This window comes from Pteronotus mesoamericanus, unplaced genomic scaffold, assembly GCF_021234165.1.
Source record: "Pteronotus mesoamericanus isolate MK-2021 breed Mesoamerican mustached bat unplaced genomic scaffold, CSHL_Meso_final contig_33, whole genome shotgun sequence".
Lineage (NCBI taxonomy): Eukaryota > Metazoa > Chordata > Mammalia > Chiroptera > Mormoopidae > Pteronotus > Pteronotus mesoamericanus.
Genome location: NW_026555135.1, coordinates 14811331 through 14835494, shown reverse-complemented (window position 1 = coordinate 14835494; position 24164 = coordinate 14811331). Strand labels below are relative to the sequence as shown.

Below are 24164 nucleotides of genomic sequence, written 5' to 3'. Positions count from 1 at the left end.
TCATCATCATCATCCTTGCATAGTACTTTAGAGTCAGATGCTTGGGTTTGAATGCCAGCTCTGCTACTGACCAGCTGTAAGAGTTTAGGGAAGTTACATCTAATACTTCTACACCTCAGTTTCTTCTTCAGGAAAATAGGAAAACAACAATACCATCTTGTTGGAATGTTTTAAAATTTATACATAAAATCTAATATGTAAATTTTACAGTGCCTGCCCCCAAGACAGCTGCTGTAAAACTTTTAGCTATTCATTCTGGTATTTGTCTCCATATTTCTAAATAGCAGGCAAATATGCCATCTTTTAGTTATCAAGTTTATCTCTGGAATTCCTGAAATGGAAATAATGGCTTTGGTTCTTGCACAACTCCCCTTTCTTCTATCTTTTCAGTATAATAATATCATGATTTGGGGTCAAATCAACATCTAAGATTTTTATTATTTTTAATAGTTAGGTATTATTTACAGTTGAACCAAATATTATGCTATGATTATATTTCATTTTTTACATTATTTCTCCTTGAAGCCAATAATTTTTTTGTATCCTTTTGCTTGATTTTAATTGAACTATCACTATTTATGAGATGCTTTGACCCTTGTGTATCCATTTTGTAATACAATGGAAAGAAGAGCATGCATATTGGGCTCAGCCTTGCAGCAAGTTATGGCTCTGTGATTCAAGTTTTGAGCAAAAGTAATATATGCAACTTTTGGGCAATTCCCTTAAAAAGAAATGGTGCGCCTTTTCCTTTTTGCTTAGCTGGAATGTGGTTAGTGTCCTAGTGAGCCATCATTGATCATGCAGTCCAGGTTAAGCCCTGCATCTACGGGAACTATAAGGGGCAGCCCTGGCGCCTGAAGTTGTGAAGCTGACACTGGGCAGCATACCGAGACTGTTACTTGAGTAAAAAGTTAACTTTGTTAAGCCTTGGATATTTGAACCTACATATTCTCTCTATCCCTTCTTTTCCAGCCTTGCTGATGTAGAAACTACAATCTTCCTTTTTGACTCCTTTTCTTGGCTACAGTCAATTAATATACAGTGGACCCTTGACTTAAGATGGGCCAGTCAGAATTCACTGTGCTATAAATGACAGTCAGGTGGCTCCAGAGCTGATGACAGCCTTCCCAACATGTGGAAGACATGATGAAGTCAACACACTCCAAAAGGGGGAGAAAAGAGTCAGAGAATAACAAGATTCAGAGAATGAGAGAGACAGTCTTTAGGGTGCTTAGTTCCCCGGTTCTTGATGTCCCTCAGTATCAGGTGAATTTCTGCCTTTCCTCAGTTAGAATGCTCATCCTGCTTCTTGAATTTTATAAACCAATCAATTCCCTTTTTATCTAATCTCATTCCAATGGAGTTTCTGCCATTTGCATTTCGAAAAGTCCTAATTATTTTTAAAATTTCACTATATGCTTACTACAATAAAGATAGAGAAGTATCTTAAGATATTTGGGAATTACAATTATCTGCAAACCTTATATATAATAAAAATGAGATTCACAGACCAAAGAGAAAAGGAATATTTGTTTAATAAATTATCTTAGAAAGTATGTGTAGCAACATGAAGTAAAATTTAAAATGAGAGTCTCGTTAACCATAAACTCAGTAATGTTCAGAACAATTAAAGGAAAGATGCTGTTTTTTTTTCTAATCAGGAGAACTTGTTAAAAACTAATTTTATATTAAAGCCCAGTATTCATTCAAAGAAGATAAAAATGGAGCTTCTGTGGTTTACATGGGGCTATAAGGTTAAAACCCTGTCTGTTTTTCTTGCTGCCTTTTCTTCTTCCTTGGCACTGTCCCTTTGCCAGTGGTCATTGAGACCCTCTAAAATACCTTAGAGCATAATGAGCATTATTTAGACAATTCTGTAATTTAGTGATTTAGTGTTTCTTTTCATCAGGAAGGTTCAATGACTTGCAAGTTATAAACACTCAGTTAATTACTAAAAAGATTTATAACTTTGAATTATAGTAATTTAACCCAAAAAATGAAATAAAACAAAGCTAAAACAAAAGAAAATTTTAAAAATGTGAAACCTTTTTAAAATCAAACATAAAAGTTACTGTTTTTAATATATTTTAAAATTATTTGAAAATGGGACTATAAATGCCTACCTCATGTGGCTGTTAGTTACTTTACTATATAGTACATTTAAAATGTCTAGCAAAATGCATAGTTATATAATAAATATGATTTCCTTTATTTTGTTTTAAAAAATTAACTAGAAATAAGTAATGAATACATTTAAGCCCCTACTGTGACTTGTTGAGTCTCCTCTCCCTTTACTCTCCAATGGTTTTTGTTGCCTTTCAGTACGAAGTACCTATTTGCACACTAGGGAAGGGACAGCGAGATGGAACGTGTGTACAAGACACATGGGGACTAAAGAGAACCCTCTCTTTCATGGAACAATAGAGAGAGAATTAGTTTGGGATACAATATTTGCCACTTACTAGCCTTGAGACTTAAAATTAGTCACTTTGCTTTCTGTTCTCAATTTACTTACCTATAAAACAGAATAGACACCACTACTGCATAGAAGACTAGCAGAGATAACAATTTATACGCCAGTGTCTCCTATGTTAGTATCTGCAGGCCAAACTCTCTCCTAAGTTTCTAGGCAATTCAACTGCCCCAGAGACGTATTTACTCTGATATGTCATATCAGTCCATTTTACTATGTAATAATGAGATTCCCTGTGTCTAGCCCTGTTCCTATTGTTACTATCTCAGTGGATTACATCACCTTTCATTATTTTCAGAGCCCAGAAAGCTTAAAGGCATCCCTAGTATCTCCTTCTATCTCACCTCGTATAAAAATCGTTTTTCAAGTTCCATAAATTTTCTTTTCAAAATAGTATCAGAATCTTCAGGGCTTTCTGCCTCCTTTCCTACTACCACCGCTGCAGCCCAAACTGCCGCCACCTCCCCCCGGACATGTATAATGGTGTTTCCACTGCCTCCCCTCAATGTACTTCACAACTGCTACAAAACTTTCTACATGTTATGAGAACAGTAATCTTTTGGAAACTCTAATTTGACCATATCTGTTTAAAATTTATTAAGCCTCCCATTATTCTAATAATATGGCCAAAATCTATAATCAAGAGACCTTTATCAAATAATTAATTGTTCTTCTCATACTGATTTCCTCTGAAATGTCACTTTATTGACTCCTAGATACAGGAACATCTCTGAATGAGTCATTAGGTAAGTAGTTGTTTAAGGTCTTTCTTCCATTAGGATGTAAGCTTTGTAAAGATAGAGGCTTTGTTATTTAACACTGTATCCATAGTTCCTAATACAATGCCTTGTTCAAAGGTAGTTATTAAACATATGGATGTAGAAAGAATAAATAAATCAACAAAATCTCTTAGAAAAAAAACAAGTGTGGTAGAAGGTTTGACACATATAAAAAAATACGTATCTAAACATGAGCTGGGTATTAAAAAGGGTGACTTTTTTTTCTAGCAAGACTTCATGATAAATATTACTTGCACTCAAACTAATTCATTGATTTCATTCCATACCAGATACCAGTTGGGACGTAAATGGAAAAAGCTTACAAGATATCAATTCTGATCTAGGGCTCAGCCAAGGTGGAGAGGGGAAAGATTTATCCTTAGAAAAATAACTGTGTAACTCTAAGAAAGGAGCAATGAAACATGACTATGTAAATATATAAAAGGATTTGATACCTGAGAGTTTGACAAATAAACAAATAGGAGCAGAATTTAGCTAGAGAGAAGAGCATATTCAAAAGCATGAGTCAGTGAAAGACTCTGGCATGTTCTGAAATGGAAATCATGAAGTCCTAAGTGGTAAATCTTTGAAAAACCACTATCAATATGCTATTTTCATTATATACTATGGGTAGTTACACAAGAAAGGGAAAACATATTACTTAAAATCACCCCTCTTTTTTTTAAGATTTTATTTTTATTTATTTTTAGAGAGAGAGGAAAGGAGAGAGAAAGATAGAGAGAGAAACATCAGTGTGTGGTTCCCTCTTGAGCACTCCCTACTGGGGACCTGGCCTTCAACCCAGGAATGTGTCCTGAGTGGGAATCGAACCGGCAACCCTTTTTTTTGTAGGCTGGCACTCAATCCACTGAGCCACACCAGCCAAGGCAGCCTCTCTTTTTGACTCACAGGAAGCCCTTCCCCTTACCATCCATCAGTTTGCAAAATCCCCTGTTCTCAATGATCTTAAGGTTATCGAAGAAATGATCTTCCCTACCAGCCATTTTAGTATTCCTTCCATTAGCTTGATATTCAAATAAATTGAAACAGGTCAATCAAACTCCTATCTGTTCAACCAGTGGTCCCCCAAAGGGCAGGAAAATGTTAATAAAATGCAGGTTCTTTTATTGGCCTTAAATTGTGGTTCCACTATGCTGCATACTAGATAGACTAGAACAAGTTTATATTCTTTAAGCCTTTTTTTTTAAGCTACAAACAGAAAAAAGAAAGAGGAGTATCTACTTCATGGGGTAGTTATGAAGAGTAAAGGAAATAATGCACAAAGCCCACCTAGAAGAGTTCCTGGAACATAAACACTCAGTATGTTTTAGCTATTGTGAAATGACTCAATTTAGCACTTGAGTATAATTTTCCATTGTTCATACTACTCAAATAGGAAAACTTAGCACTCAGTAAATACAATGTACACCTTCAACCTCTATTTCTCTTGTTATCCTTCCTTCTTTTAGTTTAGGATAGTCCCTGTCCTTTTATACCTGCTACCTGCCTGCTCATCCTTCAAGGCCTTGTCTTGTCTTTCTAGGTGAAATTATTCAGAAGTCATTGTTTTCATCTCTGTGAAGCTCACAACTCTTTTACTATGCTTAACACAGTCTTACCTTTCATGCTTGCTGGCACAATTGTCTGACTTTCACACTGAATTTAGAGCTCTTTGAGGTCTGGAACTATGTCAGTCATTATGTCACTGAAGTCTAACACAAGAAGTAAGAAGTTGATAAAAGTGATTCATTTGTTTGCTTTATTTGTCTGTTTATAGCTTCACAAATTATCAATGACTATAATAAAATGTCAGTGCTTGTTGAAAGCCTCTTCTTACCAACAAGCCGCATGTTGTCTTACAGCTTTTGGTTGCTGACCTTTGAGTTAGAGTGGAAGCATTATGCAGTGTGAAGGGGACCTTCTGGTGCTGCAATCTGACTCATCCACGTATTGGTGTTTGATATTGGGAAAGTCAGTTAAATTTTCCTACTGTCAGTACCCTCACCTCTTTCTAGGGATAATAATACTTATCTAGTATATGGTTGGTTAATAATGCATGTATGGAATCTGCATGTAGCAAGCTCTCAAGTAAGGGGAGACATTACTATCTGTTCATCATCAAGAAGCTGCTGATACAGTTCTACTCAGGAAGATTATTTAAAACCCAGATCTAATTACAATTCTAGAGTTTTATATCTCTACCTTAATCATAGTCATAGCAATTACCATTATAATAGCTATTCTCATTATCATTATTTGGGCTTAAACAGAAAATGTCCACGATTTTTCTTGGTAATCAGGCAGGAAGTTCCCAAAGATGATTTTAAAACTACTAGATGCACTAGGCTCTTTAACACATCACATTCATTTAATTGTCATATCTCTTTGTGGTATTCTGATCCCAATATTTCAGGTTAAGAAACTTAGATTCAAGGAATTGATATAAAATTTCCCAAAGTCATAAAACAGTCAGGAGATAGTCATATCTCAAAGCCATTTTTTTTCCTGATTTTAATTCCAGGCTCTTTCCATGACTTTCATGTACAAAATATATATTAAGCAGGATGGGTATGAACTTAAAGATCCTTGCAACTTGGTTCATGTAATATACATCGGTGATAAGTTAAGGACTGTAATGCACTTTCCTGATTTAAAGAATTTGATGATAACTTTGTAAAACTTAAGTTTTTTTAAAAAAAAAATCTTCACCTGAGGATATGTTTATTGATTTTAGAAAGGCAGGGAGAGGGAGGCTGGGGTGGTGGGGGTGGAGAGAGAGAGAGAGAGAGAAGGAGAAACATTGATGGGTTGACTCCCATGTGCACCGCAACTGGGAATTGAAACTGCATTCCAGGTATGTGCCCTGAGCAGGGATCAAACCTGCAACACTTTGGTGTACAGATCAATGCTCAAACCAACTGAGTCACCCTGCCAGGGAAAAACATAAAGTTTTGTATTCTCTCAAAAGAAATTGGTCACACCTTATTCAGCAATTCTTATGAAAAAATTGAACTTTACCTTGTAGGTAGCTATAGTCATAGCCCAGGTCTCTCGATGAAATGAAGAAATCACCATTTCTGTAGAGAGGTATAAAAGGAACCATGTAAGATTCCCGGTTATGTCCGATGGGCGCATTGGCTTCAGGATAAACTTCTTGAAGAGGACGGTGTCTTCGGAGCCATTGTTCAAAAATACTGCAGAGGAAAGGATTATTCAGATTTGGAAACATATTGTTTATAAAAGAAATATTTTGATTTCTTAAAGTAAAATAACAAGACATATCTTAAATTCCCAAGATATGGAAAGATGCCAAACATATTTTTCATTTTTTGAAGATATTTTTAAAGCACCAGTTCATGCTGTCAAGCCCTGATGAAACTCATTCATTTGAAAGAAATATTAGAGGATAGCTTTGAAACAGGAATTTTTTTTAGAAGATAAATAAAGCTTACATGGCAAGCTTAGATCCTTCAGAATGCTGCAGAACAAGGGTAATTATTGGGTGACTGATAACTGAGTCATAGTTATAAATTAAATATGTTTCTGTGTCAAAGAAAGTTAGCCCAAAGAAAAAATGTACAAAGCTAAATTGGAATTAATAATAATAATTAAAAGTTGGTCATTTTTTGGTCATGGTGGGGACCTTCAATTATTTCAGCCTTCTTGTTATGTTTGGTGAAGTGTATGCTTAATGAATCTTGGAGAGAGGAAGAGCTCACCTCCCATGGGAAGCTAAAAATACTTGGTTTCCCAAGTTTACCTGAAGCTAGAGTATGACCATAGGATCAATACTCAGCCAATCAGACATACCCATCCAAGACTTTGAAAGAGGACATACTGATACAAAAATAGAAAGACAATTGAAAACCAGTCTAGTAGTGAGCAATGACAGTTGCAATAACAACATCCAGTTTTTAGAGGCAGCAAGCCTAGAGGTACCAGGAAAAGTACTTACTGTCCAGGGGTATCCTGTGTTCTATAGCATCATTTTGGCAGATGAGCTGGCAGATGCCCTCTTCCCTTGTTCTCATCTGTTTCTGAACCTGCTTCTCCACGATTTCCTGACCTATCCAACATCCTCTCAGAAAATTATTTTCCTGTTTAAACCAGTCAAAGTTAGATTCTGTTGCATTCGATTAAAGACTCTGACTGGAACAATAGCTACAATATGAAGTGATCAAAAAGTTCCAGTAAGAATGAAGTAAAAACTGAAGCTATAGCAGAATTTACAGTGGGCCATTAATAGTGTGACAAAGAGAATGACTTTGTATTATCAGGCTATATAACATAGAGGAAGAACACTAGATCTGGAGCCGGAGCACCCCCTGAGGCCCAGCTCTATGGGTTAAGAGCTGTATGACTGAAAGCAATCACTGAAACTCCTGGAGACAGCCTTCTCATCCTTAAAAAGAAAGTAATATTTGTCCTATCTGTTTCCAAGGGGATTGTTTAATATGATAGATTTTATGAAAGTGAAAAATAAATAAGCTATTTTTTACTTAGTTTAAAATTAAACTGGGGGTAAAAGGCTAGTGTATGGTTAAGAGGGTGGAGTTTTTTAAAAAGGTGATAATGCTTCAAAGAAACAAATTAAAAAATAAAGGACATATTGAAGATTTTGAAGGACAAAAAAGAAGAGAACAAGGAAGACAGACAGCAGGAGTGAGGGTCATTTTTCTGTGATGGAAAATATTTCTATTTGCTTAGGGAATCTGGATTTCAAATACTAGTTCCGGTCAAAGTTGATTTTTAATTGTGAATTGAGGTATCAGCAGGTCACAGATAAACACTGAAAGTACTAGCTGCTCCCTAAATTGGTCAATTATTAAATATGTTTACTGAGTACCAACTGTATGTCAAGTTTTGGAGAAACATGAAACTGTAAAAACCTGAGTTCTGTTGGTTGTGACAAGGGAAATTTTTGATATCTCTTAACCTGTTTGATTTCCTTCTCTTCATTTGAAAAAGGGGAATAATATTTATGTCATGAAGATATTGTGAGGATTAATTAAAATAACCTAAGATACATAGCTAAGTGTTTGACAAATGGTAAGCAGAAAGTATTATCATCCCTAGCTTCCCCTTTCTCTTCTTCTCCTCCTCATTATTAATGTTATACTGGGAGAACTTTCCAATTGGGGAGAAATCTGAGATATGCTATAACAGAAATGTTGAAGCCATGTATATTAGAGCTGGACATTTAAAATGGTTATTATTTACATAGACCTAAATGTGAATGGAGAGGATTCAAGGAGTTTGGTTATTCTGTGTGTGCCTCTATTACCTTAAGTAATTAGAGACTGGCTTAACAAACAAACCTCAAATTCTATTCAAGTCCTATAATTTTATGAATTAGTTTTCTTTTTTTCTTATTCACTTTTAGAGTATGAAGAAAGGAGGGAGAGAAACAATTTGTTGTTCCACTTATTTATGTATTCATTAGTTGATTCTTTTTTCCTCTTTTTTTATTCTTTTTTTTTTTTTTCAAATACATTTGTCTCTGCCTACCCGCCACCACTTTCCCTTGCCCCCTCCCTCCCTCAGCTCTTCCCCTTTGGTTTTGTCCATGAGTCCTTGCTATATGTTCCTTGACTTTCCCCTTCCCTTCCTTTTCCCCGCCCCCTCTCCCTCCTTCTCTCTTGTCTCTGTTGGTTTCTTTTCCTTTCAGTGTTGCTGGTCTTCTTTTCTTTGCATGTTTGTATTGTTGGTTAGGTTCCACTTATAGGTGAGATCACATGGTGTTTCTCTTTTCTTCCCTGGCTTATTTCACTTAGCATAATGCTCTCCAGTTCCATCCATGCTGTCATGAAGTTTAGTAGTTCTTTTTTTTTTCTGCTGTGTAGTATTCTATTGTGTATATGTACCATAGTTCTTTGATCCAATCATCTATGATGGACATTTAGGTTGCTTCCAACACTTGGCTATTGTAAATTGTGCTGCTATGAACATTGGGGTGCATAGGTTCTTCTGAATTGGTGTTTTGGGTTCCTTAGGGTATAGTCCCAGCAGGAGAATCACTGGATCAAAAGGCAGTTCCATTTTCAGCTTTTTGAGGAAATTCCACACTGCTTTCCACAATGGCTGCACCAGTCTGCATTCCCACCAACAGTGTCCTAGGGTTCCCTTTTCTCCACAGCCTCGCCAGCACCTGTTGTTTGTGGATCTGTTTATGATGGCCATTCTGACCGGTGTGAGGTGATACCTCATGGTGGTTTTGACCTGCATTTCTCTGATGCTAGTGATGCCGAGCATCCTTTCAAATGTCTCTGGGCCCTCCGTATCTCCTCCTTGGAAAAGCGTCTGCCCAGGTCCTTTGCCCATTTTTTGATTGGATCATTTGTCGTCTTGGAGTGGAGTCGAGTGAGTTCTTTATATATCTTGGAGATCAAACGTCTATCTGATGTATCATTAGCAAATGTATTTTCCCATAGGGTTGGCTCCCTTTTCATTTTGCTGATGTTTTCTTTAGCCGTGCAGAAGCTTCTTATTTTGATGAGGTCCCACTTGCTTATTCTTTCCTTTATGTCCCTTGTTTTAGGAGACATATCAGTGAAAAAATTGCTGCGTGGGATATCTGAGAGTTTCCTGCCAATGTTCTCCTCTAGTACTTTTATGGTGTTGCGACTTATATTTAGGTCTTTTATCCATCTTCAGTTTATTTTTGTGTATGGTGTCAGCTGATGATCCAATTTCAATTTTTCGCATGTAGCCGTCCAGCTCTCCCAACACCATTTGTTGAATAGGCTATTATTGCTCCATTTTATGCTTCTGCTCCCTTTGTGAAATATTAGTTGCCCATAGAGACCTGGGCTTCTTTTCTGGGCTTTCTATTCTGTTCCACTGGTCTATGGATCTGTTCTTGTGCCAGTACCAGATTGTTTTGAGTATAGTGGCTTTGTAGTAGAGTTTGATGTCTGGTATTGTGATCCCTCCTACTTTGTTTTTCTTTCTCAAAATTGCTGCAGCTATTCAGGGTCATTTATGGTTACATATAAAATTTTGAAATGTCTGTTCTATTTCTGTGAAATATGTCATAGGTATCTTAATAGGGATTGCGTGGAATCTATAAATTGCTTTGGGTAGTATAGATATTTTGATGATATTAATTCTTCCAATCCATGAGCACGGTAGTTGCTTCCATTTATTTGTGTCTTCCTTCATTTCTTTCTTCGATGTTGTATAGTGTTCTGCGTACAGGTCTTTTACGTCTTTGGTTAAATTTATTCCTAGGTACTTTATTTTTCTTCTTGCTATATTGAATGGTATTTTTTTTTCTGATTTCTTCTTCTTATATTTCTTTGCTGGTGTACAAAAATGTCTTTGATTTCTGAATGTTGACTTTGTATCCTGCTGTTTTGCCAAATTCACTGATTACGTGGAGGAGTTTTTTGGTAGAGTCTACAGGGTTCTCTATGTACACTATCATGTCATCTGCAAACAATGATAGCTTTATTTTCTCCTTTCCTATTTGGATGCCTTTTATTTCTTTTTCTTGTCTGACCACTGTGGTTAGGACTTCCAATATGATGTTGAAAAGAAGTAGTGAAAGTGGACATCCTTGTCATGTTCCCGATCTTAGTGGGAAAGCTTTCAGTTTTTGCCCGTTGAGTATGATATTAGCTGTAGGTTTTTCATATATGGCCTTTATTATGTTGAGTAATGCCCCATTTATTCCTATTTTGCTGAGTGTTTTGATCATAAATGGGTGCTGTACCTTATCAAATGCTTTTTCTGTATCTATCCAGATGATCATGTGGTTTTGTCTTTTTGATTTATGTAATATATTATGTTTATTGACTTGCGTATATTGAACCATCCCTGCATGCCTGGGATGAATCCCACTTGATCGTGGTGGATAATCTTTTGAATGTATTGCTGGATGTGGTTTGCCAATATTTTCTTGAGGATTTTAGCATCTATCTTCATCCGCGAAATTGTCCTGTAGTTTTCTTTCTTTGTAGGGTCTTTATCTGGTTTTGGGATCAGGGTGATGCTGGCCTCGTAGAAAGAGTCTGGGAGTCTTCCCTCCTCTTGGATTTTTTGGAATAATCTGAGAAGGACAGGGGTTAGCTCTTCCTTAAATGTTTTGTTAAATTCTCCTGTGAAACCATCTGGCCCTGAGCTTTTGTGTGCTGGGAGTTTCTTGATGACTGCTTCAAATTCCCCAGCTGTTATCGGTCTGTTCAAGCTTTCTGTGTCTTCCTCCTTCAGTGTTGGAAGATTATACTTTTTTAGAAAAGTGTCCATTTCCTCAAGGTTTTCAAATTTCTTGGCATATAATTGTTCATAGTAGTTTCTTACAACCTTTTGTATTTCTGTGGTATCAGTTGTTATTTCTCCTCTTTCATTTCTGATATTATTTATCTGGGTCCTCTCCCTTTTTTTCTTGATGAGTCTGCTTAAAGTCTTGTTAATTTTATTTATGTTTTCAAAGAACCAGCTTCTGGAATGGTTGATCCTTTGAATTGTTCTTTTCGACTCTATGTCATTCAGTTCTGCTCTAATCTTGACTATTTCCTTCCTTCTACTTTCTCTGGAATTTATTTGTTGTTGTTTCTCTAATTCTTGAAGTTGTAGTGTTAGTATATTGTGGCGCTGAATGACACACTGAACCAAAGAGACTTAACTGACATATGTAGAACGTTACATCCCAAAGAAGAAAAATCCACATTCTTTTCAAATGCTCATGGCAGTTATCAAAGATAGACCACATGATAGGACAGAAAGCAAACCTCAGCAAATTCAGGAAAATTGAAATAATACCAAACTTTTCTCGGACCAGAAGGGCTTGAAACTGGAAATCAACCTCAAGGAGAAACTTCATAAACTTGCAAACTCATGGAGACTGAACAGTAGACTATTAAACAATGAATGGGTCAATAATGAGATAAGAGAAGAAATCAAAAAATTTCTGGAAACAAATAAAAATGAACAGACAACAGTCCAAAACCTATGGGACACAGCAAAGGCAGTCCTGAGAGGGATGGTCATAGCAATACAGGCTTACTTAAAAAAAAATAGAAACATTTCAAATAAAAGACCTAACATTAGTTGATTCTTGAATGTGCCTGATTGGGGAATGAACCCTCAAGTGTGGTATATGGGGACGATATTCTAACCAACTGAGCTATCCAGCCAGGGCTAGCCTTTTTGTTTTAACTTCTACAGTGTTCTGTTCATAAGCATCACTTATTCATTATACAGGATGGAACAAAAGTAGGTATATAGTTGTAGGTATAAAAAAATTTATTCTGATATTATTACTTATTAATTATTGTATTATCTTCCATAAAAATGACTGTGAACCTACTTTTGCCCCACCCTGTATACAGTTCAGATAATATTGTATAAATAAGCAAAAAAGGAAAAAGAAAAAAATCACATATAATTCCTCCTTATTTTTTGTTATATCTAGTTTTAAGAATATGTATAACATTACATACATATTTTCACAAAAGAATTGTATCATAGATAATGTTTTACAAGGCATTTTATTTGCACCAAACAATGTTTAAACAATGTTTATAAGTTTTCAACTTGTAAATCTGATTTTTAATGGCAAGAGATCTCTCTGATAATTAATCTTTCCCCCACCCCTTGTAAACTGACTGATTTAGGAACAGTCCAATATACAATGAGTTACTAGACAAGGGCTTGAGGCAAAAACTGTGCCTTTTGTAAATTGAGAAAAATTACTACCATAGTTCAATTTATAAATAATCTTATTTCTGCCAAGAAATAAAAATTCTTTACCTAGATAAGACAAGGACATCAATTCTTAGCACCAAAAAATTTAATGGATGAAACCATTAATGTGCTCACCCACCTTATCAACCTTTCAAAATGAAGGTATTAATCTTGATTAAATTCTTCATTGGTGGTTCTCACCATCAGTTAATTTCATCAAATCATGTCTAGAATAGCTCACATTGGAATACAAATGTTTAACTTACATAATCACACTGACATTTGGGGGGAAAATATTCTTTTACAAAAGATTCATTTAAACTTTTTCTAGACAGCTTTCTAGATGTCTGAGTGACAATGAAATGCACAAAAAGAAATTAGAAAAAGGTCAAGACAATGACAGACAGAAATAAGAAAGGATGCATTTTATACTTCAAAGTAACAAGGTTTTAGATTTCACGTGTAAAGACCCTGGTCATTCTCATCCTTACACCAAGAAAAAAACTAGATAAATGGAAAATCAACAACTTTTCTTGGACCCATGTGAGAACTGAAGTCACAGAGCAAACTGCCTCCCGAAAAACTGCAGACAAGTGTGTCCAGAGGAATGCAAGTGAGATTTGGTTACCAGCAGGAGAAGCAGTGGAACCCATAGCCTGGGAGGAATACTTAAACCTTTTGATGAACAAAGATACTAGGGAAATTTGAAGCCTTTGGCACATATAGGCTACAAAAACCATTAAACACTATTGTTGCCAGATTAATGTAAATTCTTACATTAATTGCCCATCTACCTCAGTACCTATCACCCAATAAAACATGCCTGACTTTCAATAAAAAATTACAAGCTATTCCAAAAGGCAAGAACAGATGGGTAATGCAAGCAGAGATATGGAAACTTTAAGAAAAAAATCAAAGACAGTGCTAGAAATAAGAAAACTGTAATAAAAATGAAAAAGACATTAATGGACTCAGTAGGCTCGACACAGATGAGAAAAGAGTAAGTTAGCATGAAGATAGAAACTTTCAAAACTGAAATGCAAAGAGAAAAGAAGAATGCAAAAAAAATCAAGAACTCTGGGACAAAGGGGTAGCATGCATATACTTAGAATAACAGAAGAAGAAAGAGTAAACAGAGCAGAAGAAATACTGTTCAGTGAAAAGAACTGGAGGCACCAATAACAATAGTTCCCAATGATCAAAAGTGGAACAATTTGAGCCTCAGAATAAATAAGGTAGTGTTAGATTATAACCCTAAGTATAACCATCATGCAAGGAAAGTCTGAAAACTGACACAGCCAAGAGGAGCCTAAGGAATGTGATGATCAAATGTAATGCGGTATAGTGAAGGGAATCCTGAAACAGAAAAAGATATTAGGTAACTCCTAAATAATCCTAATAAAGTATGGACCTTGGCTGTTAGTAATGAATCAATATTGTTTTATTATTATGATAAATGTTCTGTACTAATGTAAGATGTTAATATTAGGGAAAACTGGATATGGATTACATGGGAACTCTGTTCTATATTTGAAAAAATTTTGTACATGAAAGACTATTCTAAAATAAAAATTTATTTTTACAAAACTGCCAATGGTAGATATTTAGTACACTCACCACTACCATCACAACACAAATGTAACATGCACATATACAATAGAACACTTTTTAACTCATGTATTCATCTATTTCATAAGTAAATATGAGTATTCTGAGCGTCTTTAATAAACTGACTCTATGCAAGGTATTGATGGAGTTGCCTGTTCTTGCGGCACTTTGAGTCTAGTAAGTGGAGATAGATAGTAACCAGAGATTTCAGACACATATGTATAATTAGACTGGTAAACACTATGAAAGAAGGCAACATGATGACAAGATTTGATGGGGAGACTCATTTAGGCTCCTTCCTGCCTGGGGGAAGGCCTTGGATGGCATATTAAATCCAGAGTTGAAGAACAAATGTTTAGAGAAATGGTAGAGGTGTTTCTGAAGACTAGGATATAATTTGCAAATGGATTTGATGAAAGCTACAAAACAAGTTCAAGAAGCTAAAAAATGACCGGTATGTCTATGGAGAGTAAGGAGAGAATAGTTCAAGGTAAGGCTAGAGAAGTAAATGGAACCCAAATCATGAAGGGTAGAGGGGGCCATTTGAGAAATAGTTTTTCCTAAGAGCAATAGAAAGCCACTGTTCGTATCTGGGGTGGTGGGTGTTAACATGAACAAATCATCATTTCTAAAAGATTACACAGACTGCATTATGGAGAAGGGGCTGATGGATAGTAAGAATTGATGTGCAGGGATCAAGGGATGGGGAAATCAGTGAGGAAACTATGTCTAGGCAAAAAGGTGGTGTGTAGCTATCCAAGCAGTACAACTAACTGAAGGATGAGATGTCACAGGAGACTCCATGTTTACTGGTTTATGCTGTGAAACAAGGTATTTCTATTCCCAAAGATGTAGATCTCTGGAGAAGAAGTGTAGCATGAGGAAGGGGTGTTAATATCCTGAGTTGTGATGTGCTGTGCTTGAAGATGCTTTTGAAACATTCCAATGAGAATATCAGGTGGATATTTGGGTCTGAATTTTGGAGCAAGATTTACTCTGGACATATAAATTGAGACACAGTCAGCCTGTAGTGAGTGAGTGAAGCTATGAGAGTAGTGAGAAAATAAAAAGAGAAGAGAATCTGGGGTTATTTTTCTCAGATGTCATCTTTCTGATAAGGCAGGACAGATAAAGTGATAATTGCATTGTCTTTGAAAATCACAGCTTGAGATGCCTCCAACCATCCATTCAAAATTCTAATCACTCAAAATGTATTTAGTGCTTTCCTATCTTTTCACTTTTTTTGCATTACTTTTTTCTTCCGCATAGCCCTAGTTTTGAAACATTTACCCACTGAAACAAACCTTAATTATTAAATGACAATAAACATCTTCATTTAAACTAAGAGAAATTCCTCTAAGCATCTAAAATTAGAGAAATCTACTCATGTGTAGAATGGGGATGGAATTATCTACTTTAACATAGTTATGAGAACGAAAAATGAAAAAAGTGAAAATTAGAACAATAATACTTAAAGATAAAATGAAAGAATATTCATAAAGTGCTTGGCCTCATTCCTAAAAAGTAATAGTTTTTGTTTTCTTTCCCCCCCAAACCCTCAGTTTATAGACTAAATATTTCTAATCTAAACATCACAGCTAGTTAGTAGCACAACCAAGACTCAAACCGAGTGATCTGTGGCTGATTATAGTACCTGCCCTTGCCTTCTGTGTGCTTACATAGGGTGATGGGAGTGTTCTGCAGTCCTGAGAATGCGTGCACTTCTACCAGAGTCTGATGCCTGGTTATATCTAAGAAAGCTGGGATGGGGCTCTGCTTGACCTTCACCTTGAAATGTAAGCTGTTCAAAGCACCTGCATTAACTACACAGTATTTACCCTAAGCGTTCCTTTGCTCTAGAGACTCACAGGTCTCACAGGTTTATACTCAAGGAACAGAAATGAATACGATACCAAAAAATCAGGAAGGCTGTGCATTAGCATAGCAAATACAACAAAAGAGATAGAGTAAAAATCATAAAAAAAGCAGAAAAAGAGGAACAGAGAAAGAGTAGATAGTATCTGAGTGTGTGGGGAATGGGTGGTGTACTAGTCAGGATTTTCCAGAAAAACAGAACCAACAGAATGTGTGTGTGTGTGTGTGTGCACGCGCGCGTGTGCGCGTGCACCACACACACACAGAGCAAAACAAGAGGGACACACACACAGAGAAACAGAATAATGTTGGACCACATGGCTGGGGACCATGGCCTAGACAAACTGACATAATGGTGACCAACGCAGGCACTGTCTGGTGAAGTGCCCCACCTTAGATGATGCTTGAACTTTACTTTTGAAAACTGAATAGCAGAAGTCTGGGTAAAGTAACAAAAGGGAGAAGGCAGCTTGGGAAGAGTAAGGCACACGCATGAAGAGGTTGCTTTTGGGGCCTTGAGTATGGTTCAGGAGGGCTACAGGGAAGGATGTACATGGTACATGTGGCTAAACCAAGATAGTGCAAGGCCTTTCTACACATTATGGAAAGTAAAAAGTCTGATTATTAGTCTGACATCTATGAAGAGCCATTGGAAGATTTTAAGCAAGGAGTGAACATAATCATGTTTAATTAATATGTAATTAAATGAACCAGTAGCTGAATTTGGGGCCCAAAGAGTAACCCAGGTAATAGATCATGGCCTACTGCATTGTGACTGCTAGAAAAATGTAGAGCCTCCCTCTGGGTTGGAAATAACAATGTCCCAGTAGGTCTTTTTGTTCATGCTTCTGGCTAATGACAGAGCTCATTTAAGAAGTATTTGGAAGTTTTTAATGAAAAACAACAATTTGAAAAGAAATGGACAGATTAAGAGCATAGATTGTCAGGGCTGAGTAGCTTCAAATAAAAAGCCTATTATACAGCTAAGAATTCAACTAGGCCCAACCTCAATTGAGTATAACTTCAAATATATAATCTAAAACATTTTAGCTTAGTTGTGGAAAGGGCAAACTAGTCCTTAGGGAATGGGTAAGGAGTGAAAGCCAGATTAAAATCACTTAAGCTAATGATGAAACTTGAGGGAAGTTAGTATAAGAACTAAAATATCAGTGATAATGAACCAAAAAGAACGAAAGAATTAGATGTCTAAGAAAGAAAATACCATTTCAGAGGGTTTTTTCCTTTTCCTGTAAATACTTATGGGTGTCATTAAGTGGCAAGGCACCCTGCTATGAACTGTTTTGAGAGCAGATTAAAAGCAAGTCATAGTGCTTCCCAAGTGATTATAATGTGCACCCTTGATTGGGAGCCACTGTGTTAGGCAGAAATTGAAGTCAAATCAAATGAGCCAGCCTATACTTACAAGGCCATAGCCAATCAGAAAGAATCTGTGAAAAGGTATCCTAAAGGGCTATCACTCCCAGACAAAGTTGAGTATAAGCAGGGAACAGGCTTTTCATTTAGCTCTCAATGGGTATTACTGATTGACATTCAAGTTCTCAGTGCTCTTACCTGTGATGTGGTGATAATAAAGCTTAGCTTCCCCCTTCACTAAATTGTCCATTTATTTATTCCTTATATATTCCGTCTTATATTCAGTACATGTCAAGCTTCAAGGATGGATAAGAATAGATCCCTGTCCTCATGGATCTCACTTCATGATGTGATGAAGAGATACTTAAATTTCAAAATGATGTAAATGATAGTCTTGAAGGCATGTGTATAAAACCTACAGGATTGCCGCATAATCAGAGTCCAGGAAGGATTCACAGCAGGGATATGTTTAAACTGGTAAGCAGATAGATTATGGAGAAGGCATTACATTCAAAACACAGACCCACAGGGAGTCTGAGCACTGATGCAATTGAAAAATGAAAATAGTTTTGTGGTCAGGGTGGAATATAGGGTAGTGCAAGATCAACAGGAAATAAGACCAGAAAGGTGAGAATGGTCAGATTGTGAAAGACTTTCTATGTACCAACCGGAGGAGGTAGTTTGGACTTGATGCTGAGAGTTATATTACCCCCTAAGTACTTCAGATATAGAGTGACCGTGATTTGATTTTAATTTTAGAAATATAATTATAGTGGATATGTACATTATATATAACATTAAATAATAAATAAATATGTATTCCATCGATGGAAGATCCACATTAAATAATCATAGATCAAAATATGTCACTCTCTTCTATAGGGGATCACGATGTATCAGTGGACCAGTGGTAAAAAAAAAAAACAACTTCTACATAAGCAGACAATTAATATTTTCTTTTCTTTACATTTGTTACAGATTTATTAAATATAATTTACACTCATCATTTAGGAATTATTTTGGTTACTAGAGCCACCTCTAGATATTATTTTCAATATGCTGTTTTATCACAATTATTAAATGTTTCATCACTGCATTTTAATATAAATGGTTTCTTTTGTAATCCTCTGTATCTTATTTTTTAATTAATTAATTTATTTTTCCAAATACATTTGTCTCTGCCTTCCCCACACCACGTTCCCCTGCCCCATCCTAGCTCTCCCTCTCTCAATCCTTCCCCACTTTGGTTTTGTCCATGAGTCCTTGCTATATGTTCCTTGACTTTCCCCTTCCCTTCCTTTTCCCCCACTCCCCCTTCCCTCTTGTCTCTGTTGGTTTCTTTTCCTTTCAGTGTTGCTGATCTTCTTTTCCTTGCATCTTGTTTTGTTGGTTAGGTTCCGCTTATAGGTGAGATCATATGGTATTTGTCTTTCGCCCCCTGGCTTATTTCGCTTAGCATAATGCTCCCTAGTTCCATAAATGCTGTCACCGAGCGTAGTAGTTCTTTCTTTCTTTCTGCTGCGTAGTATTCCATTGCGTAATGTACCATAGTTTTTTGATCCAATCATCTACTGATGGGCATTTAGGTTGCTTCCAACACTTGGCTATTGTAAATTGTGCTGCTATGAACATTGAGGTGCACAGGTCCTTCTGAATTGGCATTTTGGGATTCTTAGGGTATAGTCCCAGCAGGGGAATCGCTGGATCAAAAGGCAGTTCCATTTTCAGCTTTTTGAGGAAATTCCACACTGCTTTCCACAATGGCTGCACAGTCTGCATTCCCACCAACAGTGTACTAGTGTTCCCTTCTCTCCACAGCCTAGCCAGCACCTGTTGTTTGTGGATCTGTTTATGATGGCCATTCTGACCGGTGTGAGGTGCTACCTCATGGTGGTTTTGATCTGCATTTCTCTGATGGCTAGTGATGCCGAGCATCCTTTCAAATGTCTCTGGGCCCTCCGTATCTCCTCCTTGGAAAAACGTCTGCCCAGGTCCTTTGCCCATTTTTTGATTGGATCATTTGTCGTCTTGGAGTGGAGTCGAGTGAGTTCTTTATATATCTTGGAGATCAAACGTCTATCTGATGTATCATTAGCAAATATATTTTCCCAGACAGTTGGCTCCCTTTTCATTTTGCTGATGTTTTCTTTCACCATGCAGAAGCTTCTTATTTTGATGAGCTCCCACTTGTTTATTCTTTCCTTTATGTTCCTTGCTTTAGGAGACAGATCAGTGAAAAAATTGCTGCGTGGGATATCTGAGAGTTTCCTGCCAATGTTCTCCTCTAGGACTTTTATTGTGTTGCAGCTTATATTTAAGTCTTTTATCCATCTTGGGTAAATTTTTCTGTATGGTGTCAGCTGATGATCCAATTTCAGTTTTTTGCAAGTAGCTGTTCAGCTCTCCCAACACCATTTGTTGAAGAGGCTATTATTGTTCCACGTTATGCTTCTGCCCGCTTTGTCAAATATTAGTTGCCCATATAGTCCTGGGCTTATTTCTGGGCTTTCTATTCTGTTCAACTGGTCTATGGGTCTGTTCTTGTGCCGGTACCAGATTGTTTTGAGTATAGTGGCTTGGCAATAATGTTTAATGTCCAGTATTGTGATCCCTCCTACTTTGTTTTTCTTTCTCAAAATTGCTGCAGCTATTCGGGGTCATTTATGGTTCCATATAAATTTTTGAAATATGTCATTGGTATCTTAATAAGGATTGCGTTGAATCTATAAATTGCTTTGGGTAGTATGGATATTCTGATGATATTAATTCTTCCAATCCATGAGCACGGTATTTGCTTCCATTTATTTGTGTCTTCCTTCATTTCTTTCTTCGATGTTGTATAGTGTTCTGCGTACAGGTCTTTTACATCTTTGGTTAAATTTATTCCTAGGTACTTTATTTTTCTTCTTGCTATATCGAATGGTATTTTTTTTCTGATTTCTTCTTCTTCTAGTTCTTTGCTGGTGTACAAAAATGCCTTTGATTTCTGAATGTTGACTTTGTATCCTGCTGTTTTGCCAAATTCACTTATTAGGTGGAGGAGTTTTTTGGTAGAGTCTACAGGGTTCTCTATGTACACTATCATGTCATCTGCAAACAATGATAGCTTTACTTTCTCCTTTCCTATTTGGATGCCTTTTATTTCTTTTTCTTGTCTGACCACTGTGGCTAGGACTTCCAATATGATGTTGAAAAGAAGTGGTGAAAGTGGACATCCTTGTCGTGTTCCCGATCTTAGTGGGAAAGCTTTCAGTTTTTGTCCATTGAGTATGATGTTGGCTGTAGGTTTTTCATATATGGCCTTTATTATGTTGAGTAATGCCCCATTTATTCCTATTTTGCTGAGTTTTTTGATCATAAATGGGTGCTGTACCTTATCAAATGCTTTTTCTGTGTCTATCCAGATGATCATGTGGTTTTGTCTTTTCTTTGATTTATGTGATATAGTATGTTTATTGACTTGCGTATATTGAACCATCCCTGCATGCCTGGGATGAATCCCACTTGATTGTGGTGGATAATCTTTTGAATGTATTGCTGGATGTGGTTTGCCAATATTTTGTTGAGGATTTTAGCATCTATGTTCATCCGCGAAATTGTCCTGTAGTTTTCTTTCTTTGTAGGGTCTTTATCTGGTTTTGGGATCAGGGTGATGCTGGCCTCATAAAGTCTGGGAGTCCTCCCTCCTCTTGGATTTTTTGGAATAGTCTGAGAAGGACAGGGGTTAGCTCTTCCTTAAATGTTTTGTTAAATTCTCCTGTGAAACCATCTGGCCCTGAGTTTTTGTGTGCTGGGAGTTTCTTGATGACTGCTTCAATTTCCCCAGCTGTTATCGGTCTGTTCAAGCTTTCTGTGTCTTCCTCCTTCAGTGTTGGAAGATTATATTTTTCTAGAAAAGTGTCCATTTCCTCAAGGTTTTCAAATTTCTTGGCATATAATTGTTCATAGTAGTTTCTTACAACCTTTTGTATTTCTGTGGTATCAGTTGTTATTTCTCCTCTTTCATTTCTGATATTATTTTTCTGGGTCCTCTCCCTTTTTTTCTTGATGAGGTGCTTAAAGGTTTGTCAATTTTATTTATGTTTTCAAAGAACCAGCTTCTGGAATGGTTGATCCTTTGAATTGTTCTTTTCGTCTCTATGTCATTCAGTTCTGCTCTAATCTTGACTATTTCCTTCCTTCTACTTGCTCTAGGATTTATTTGTTGTTGTTTCTCCAGTTCTTGAAGTTGTAGTGTTAGGTCTTTTATTTGAAATGTTTCTATCTTTTTTAGGTAAGCCTGTATTGCTATGAACATGCCAATCAGGACTGCCTTTGCTGTGTCCCATAGGTTTTGGACTGTTGTCTGTTCATTTTCATTTGTTTCCAGAAATTTTTGATTTCTTCTCTTATCTCATTATTGACCCATTCATTGTTTAATAGTCTACTGTTCAGTCTCCATGAGTTTGCAAGTTTATGAAGTTTCTCCTTGAGGTTGATTTCCAGTTTCAAGCCCTTGTGGTCCGAGAAAAAGCTTGGTATTATCTCAATTTTCCTGAATTTGCTGAGGTTTGCTTTTTGTCCTATCATGTGGTCTATCTTTGAAAAACTTCCATGAGCTTTTGAAAAGAATGTGTATTTTTCTTCTTTGGGATGTAAGGTTCTATATATGTCAGTTAAGTCTATTTGATTCACTGTGTCATTCAGCTCCACAATATCCTTATTGATGTTTTGTTTGGAAGATCTGGCCTTTTTTGACAGTGGGGATGCAGAAATCCCCTACTATCAGTGTGTTGCTGTCTATATCTTTTTTGAAGTTCCAACAATTTCCTTATAGACTTGGGGGCTCCTATATTGGGAGCATATAAGTTTACAATGTTTATGTCTTTTTGATAGATTCTTCCTTTAAGTATTATAAAGTGCCCCTCTGGGTCTCTTTTTATGGTCTTTGTTTTGAAATCTATTTTGTCTGATGTAAGTATTGCAACTCCAGCCTTCTTATCTTGCCCATTTGCTTGGAATTGTTTTTTCCAGCCCTTTGCTTTCAATCTGTGTAGGTCTTTGGCTCTGAGGTGGGTCTCTTGTAGGCAGCATATGTGTGGGTCATGTGTTCTTATCCATTCAGCTACCCTGTGTCTTTTGATTGGGGCATTTAGTCCATTTACACTGAGAGTTATTACTGATAGAAACTTATTCATTTTTTCTGTTTGTACCTGTGTTTTTCTCTTTCTCACTCTTTTCCTTCATCTTCTTAAACCAGTCCCTTTAGCAATCTTGTAGTGTTGGTTTGGTGGAGGTGTATTCTTTTAGCCTTCTTTTGTCTGGGAAACTCCTTATTTCCCCTTCTATTTGAATTGAGAGCCTTGCTGGGTAGAGCAGCCTTGGCTGTAGGCCCTTGCTTTTCATTCCTTGGAATATTTGTTGCCATTCCCTTCTGGCTTGTAGTGTTTCTGTTGAGAAGCCAGCTCCTAGGCGTATCGGGGCCCCCTTGTATGTTACTTTCTCCTTCTCCCTTGCTGCCTTGAGGATTCTCTCTTTGTCTTTGAGAGTTGCCATTTTAATGATGATGTGTCTTGGAGTGGGCCTCCTTGGGTCCCTGTTGAATGGGGCCCTCTGTGCCTTCTGGATGCATGAGACCCTTTCTCTCCTCAAATTGGGGAAATTTTCCATCATCACTTTTTCGAGGAGGTTCTCTATCCCTTGCTCCTCTTCTTCTCCTTCTGGTATCTCTATTATGCGGATATTATTGCGTTTCAGGTTGTCCTGCATTTCTCTAAATGCCTCTTCATTCTTTTTGAGTCTTTTTTCCATTTCTCGTTCTTTTTGGGTGCTTTTTTCTACCTTATCCTCCATCTCACTGACTCGATCCTCAGCTTCATCCAGCCTGCTTTTGATTCATTCTACTGTGTTCTTCAATTCAGAAATGGTATTCTTCATATCCTCTTGTGTCTATTTGATAGTTTCTATGTCCTTTTCCAGGTTGATATAGTTTGTTGTAAGATCTTGATAGTTTCTCTGCAGTTTCTCATAGTTATCTTTGAGCTGGCTGAGCTCATTTAGTTTCCTTAGAGCCATTGTTTTGAATTCAATATCAGATAGTTTCCTCGCCTCTATTTCATTTAGCTCTCTCTGTTGGGAGTCCCCTTTTTCCACTCATTTGTGAGGAACTTCTTTTTCTATCCATTTTTGTGAGAGTCTATCAAGTATTTATTTATTTATTTATTTATTTTTGCTTCTGCTTCAATTGAGCCTTCTAGATTTCCTGACTTTGTGGATGAAACTTCTATGGTAGTAGATGGGTTGTTTATTTATTTATTCATTTATTTATTCTTTAGTTTTCTTTCTGGGCCTGCCTCTGATGATGTCAGTTGTTGACCCTATATGACCTT

At 36.7% G+C, this 24164-nt stretch overlaps 1 protein-coding gene across 1 annotated transcript in view; it reads right to left on the bottom strand.

Annotated features, from left to right (window-relative positions):
• The window catches only part of TYR (tyrosinase), a 92442-nt gene that overhangs the window by 290 nt on the left and 67988 nt on the right, over window positions 1–24164 (bottom strand). The window contains exon 4 of the mRNA XM_054576172.1: window positions 6271–6446. Coding sequence (XP_054432147.1) covers window positions 6271–6446 — 176 coding nt within the window. The remainder of the gene's footprint in view (window positions 1–6270; window positions 6447–24164) is intronic.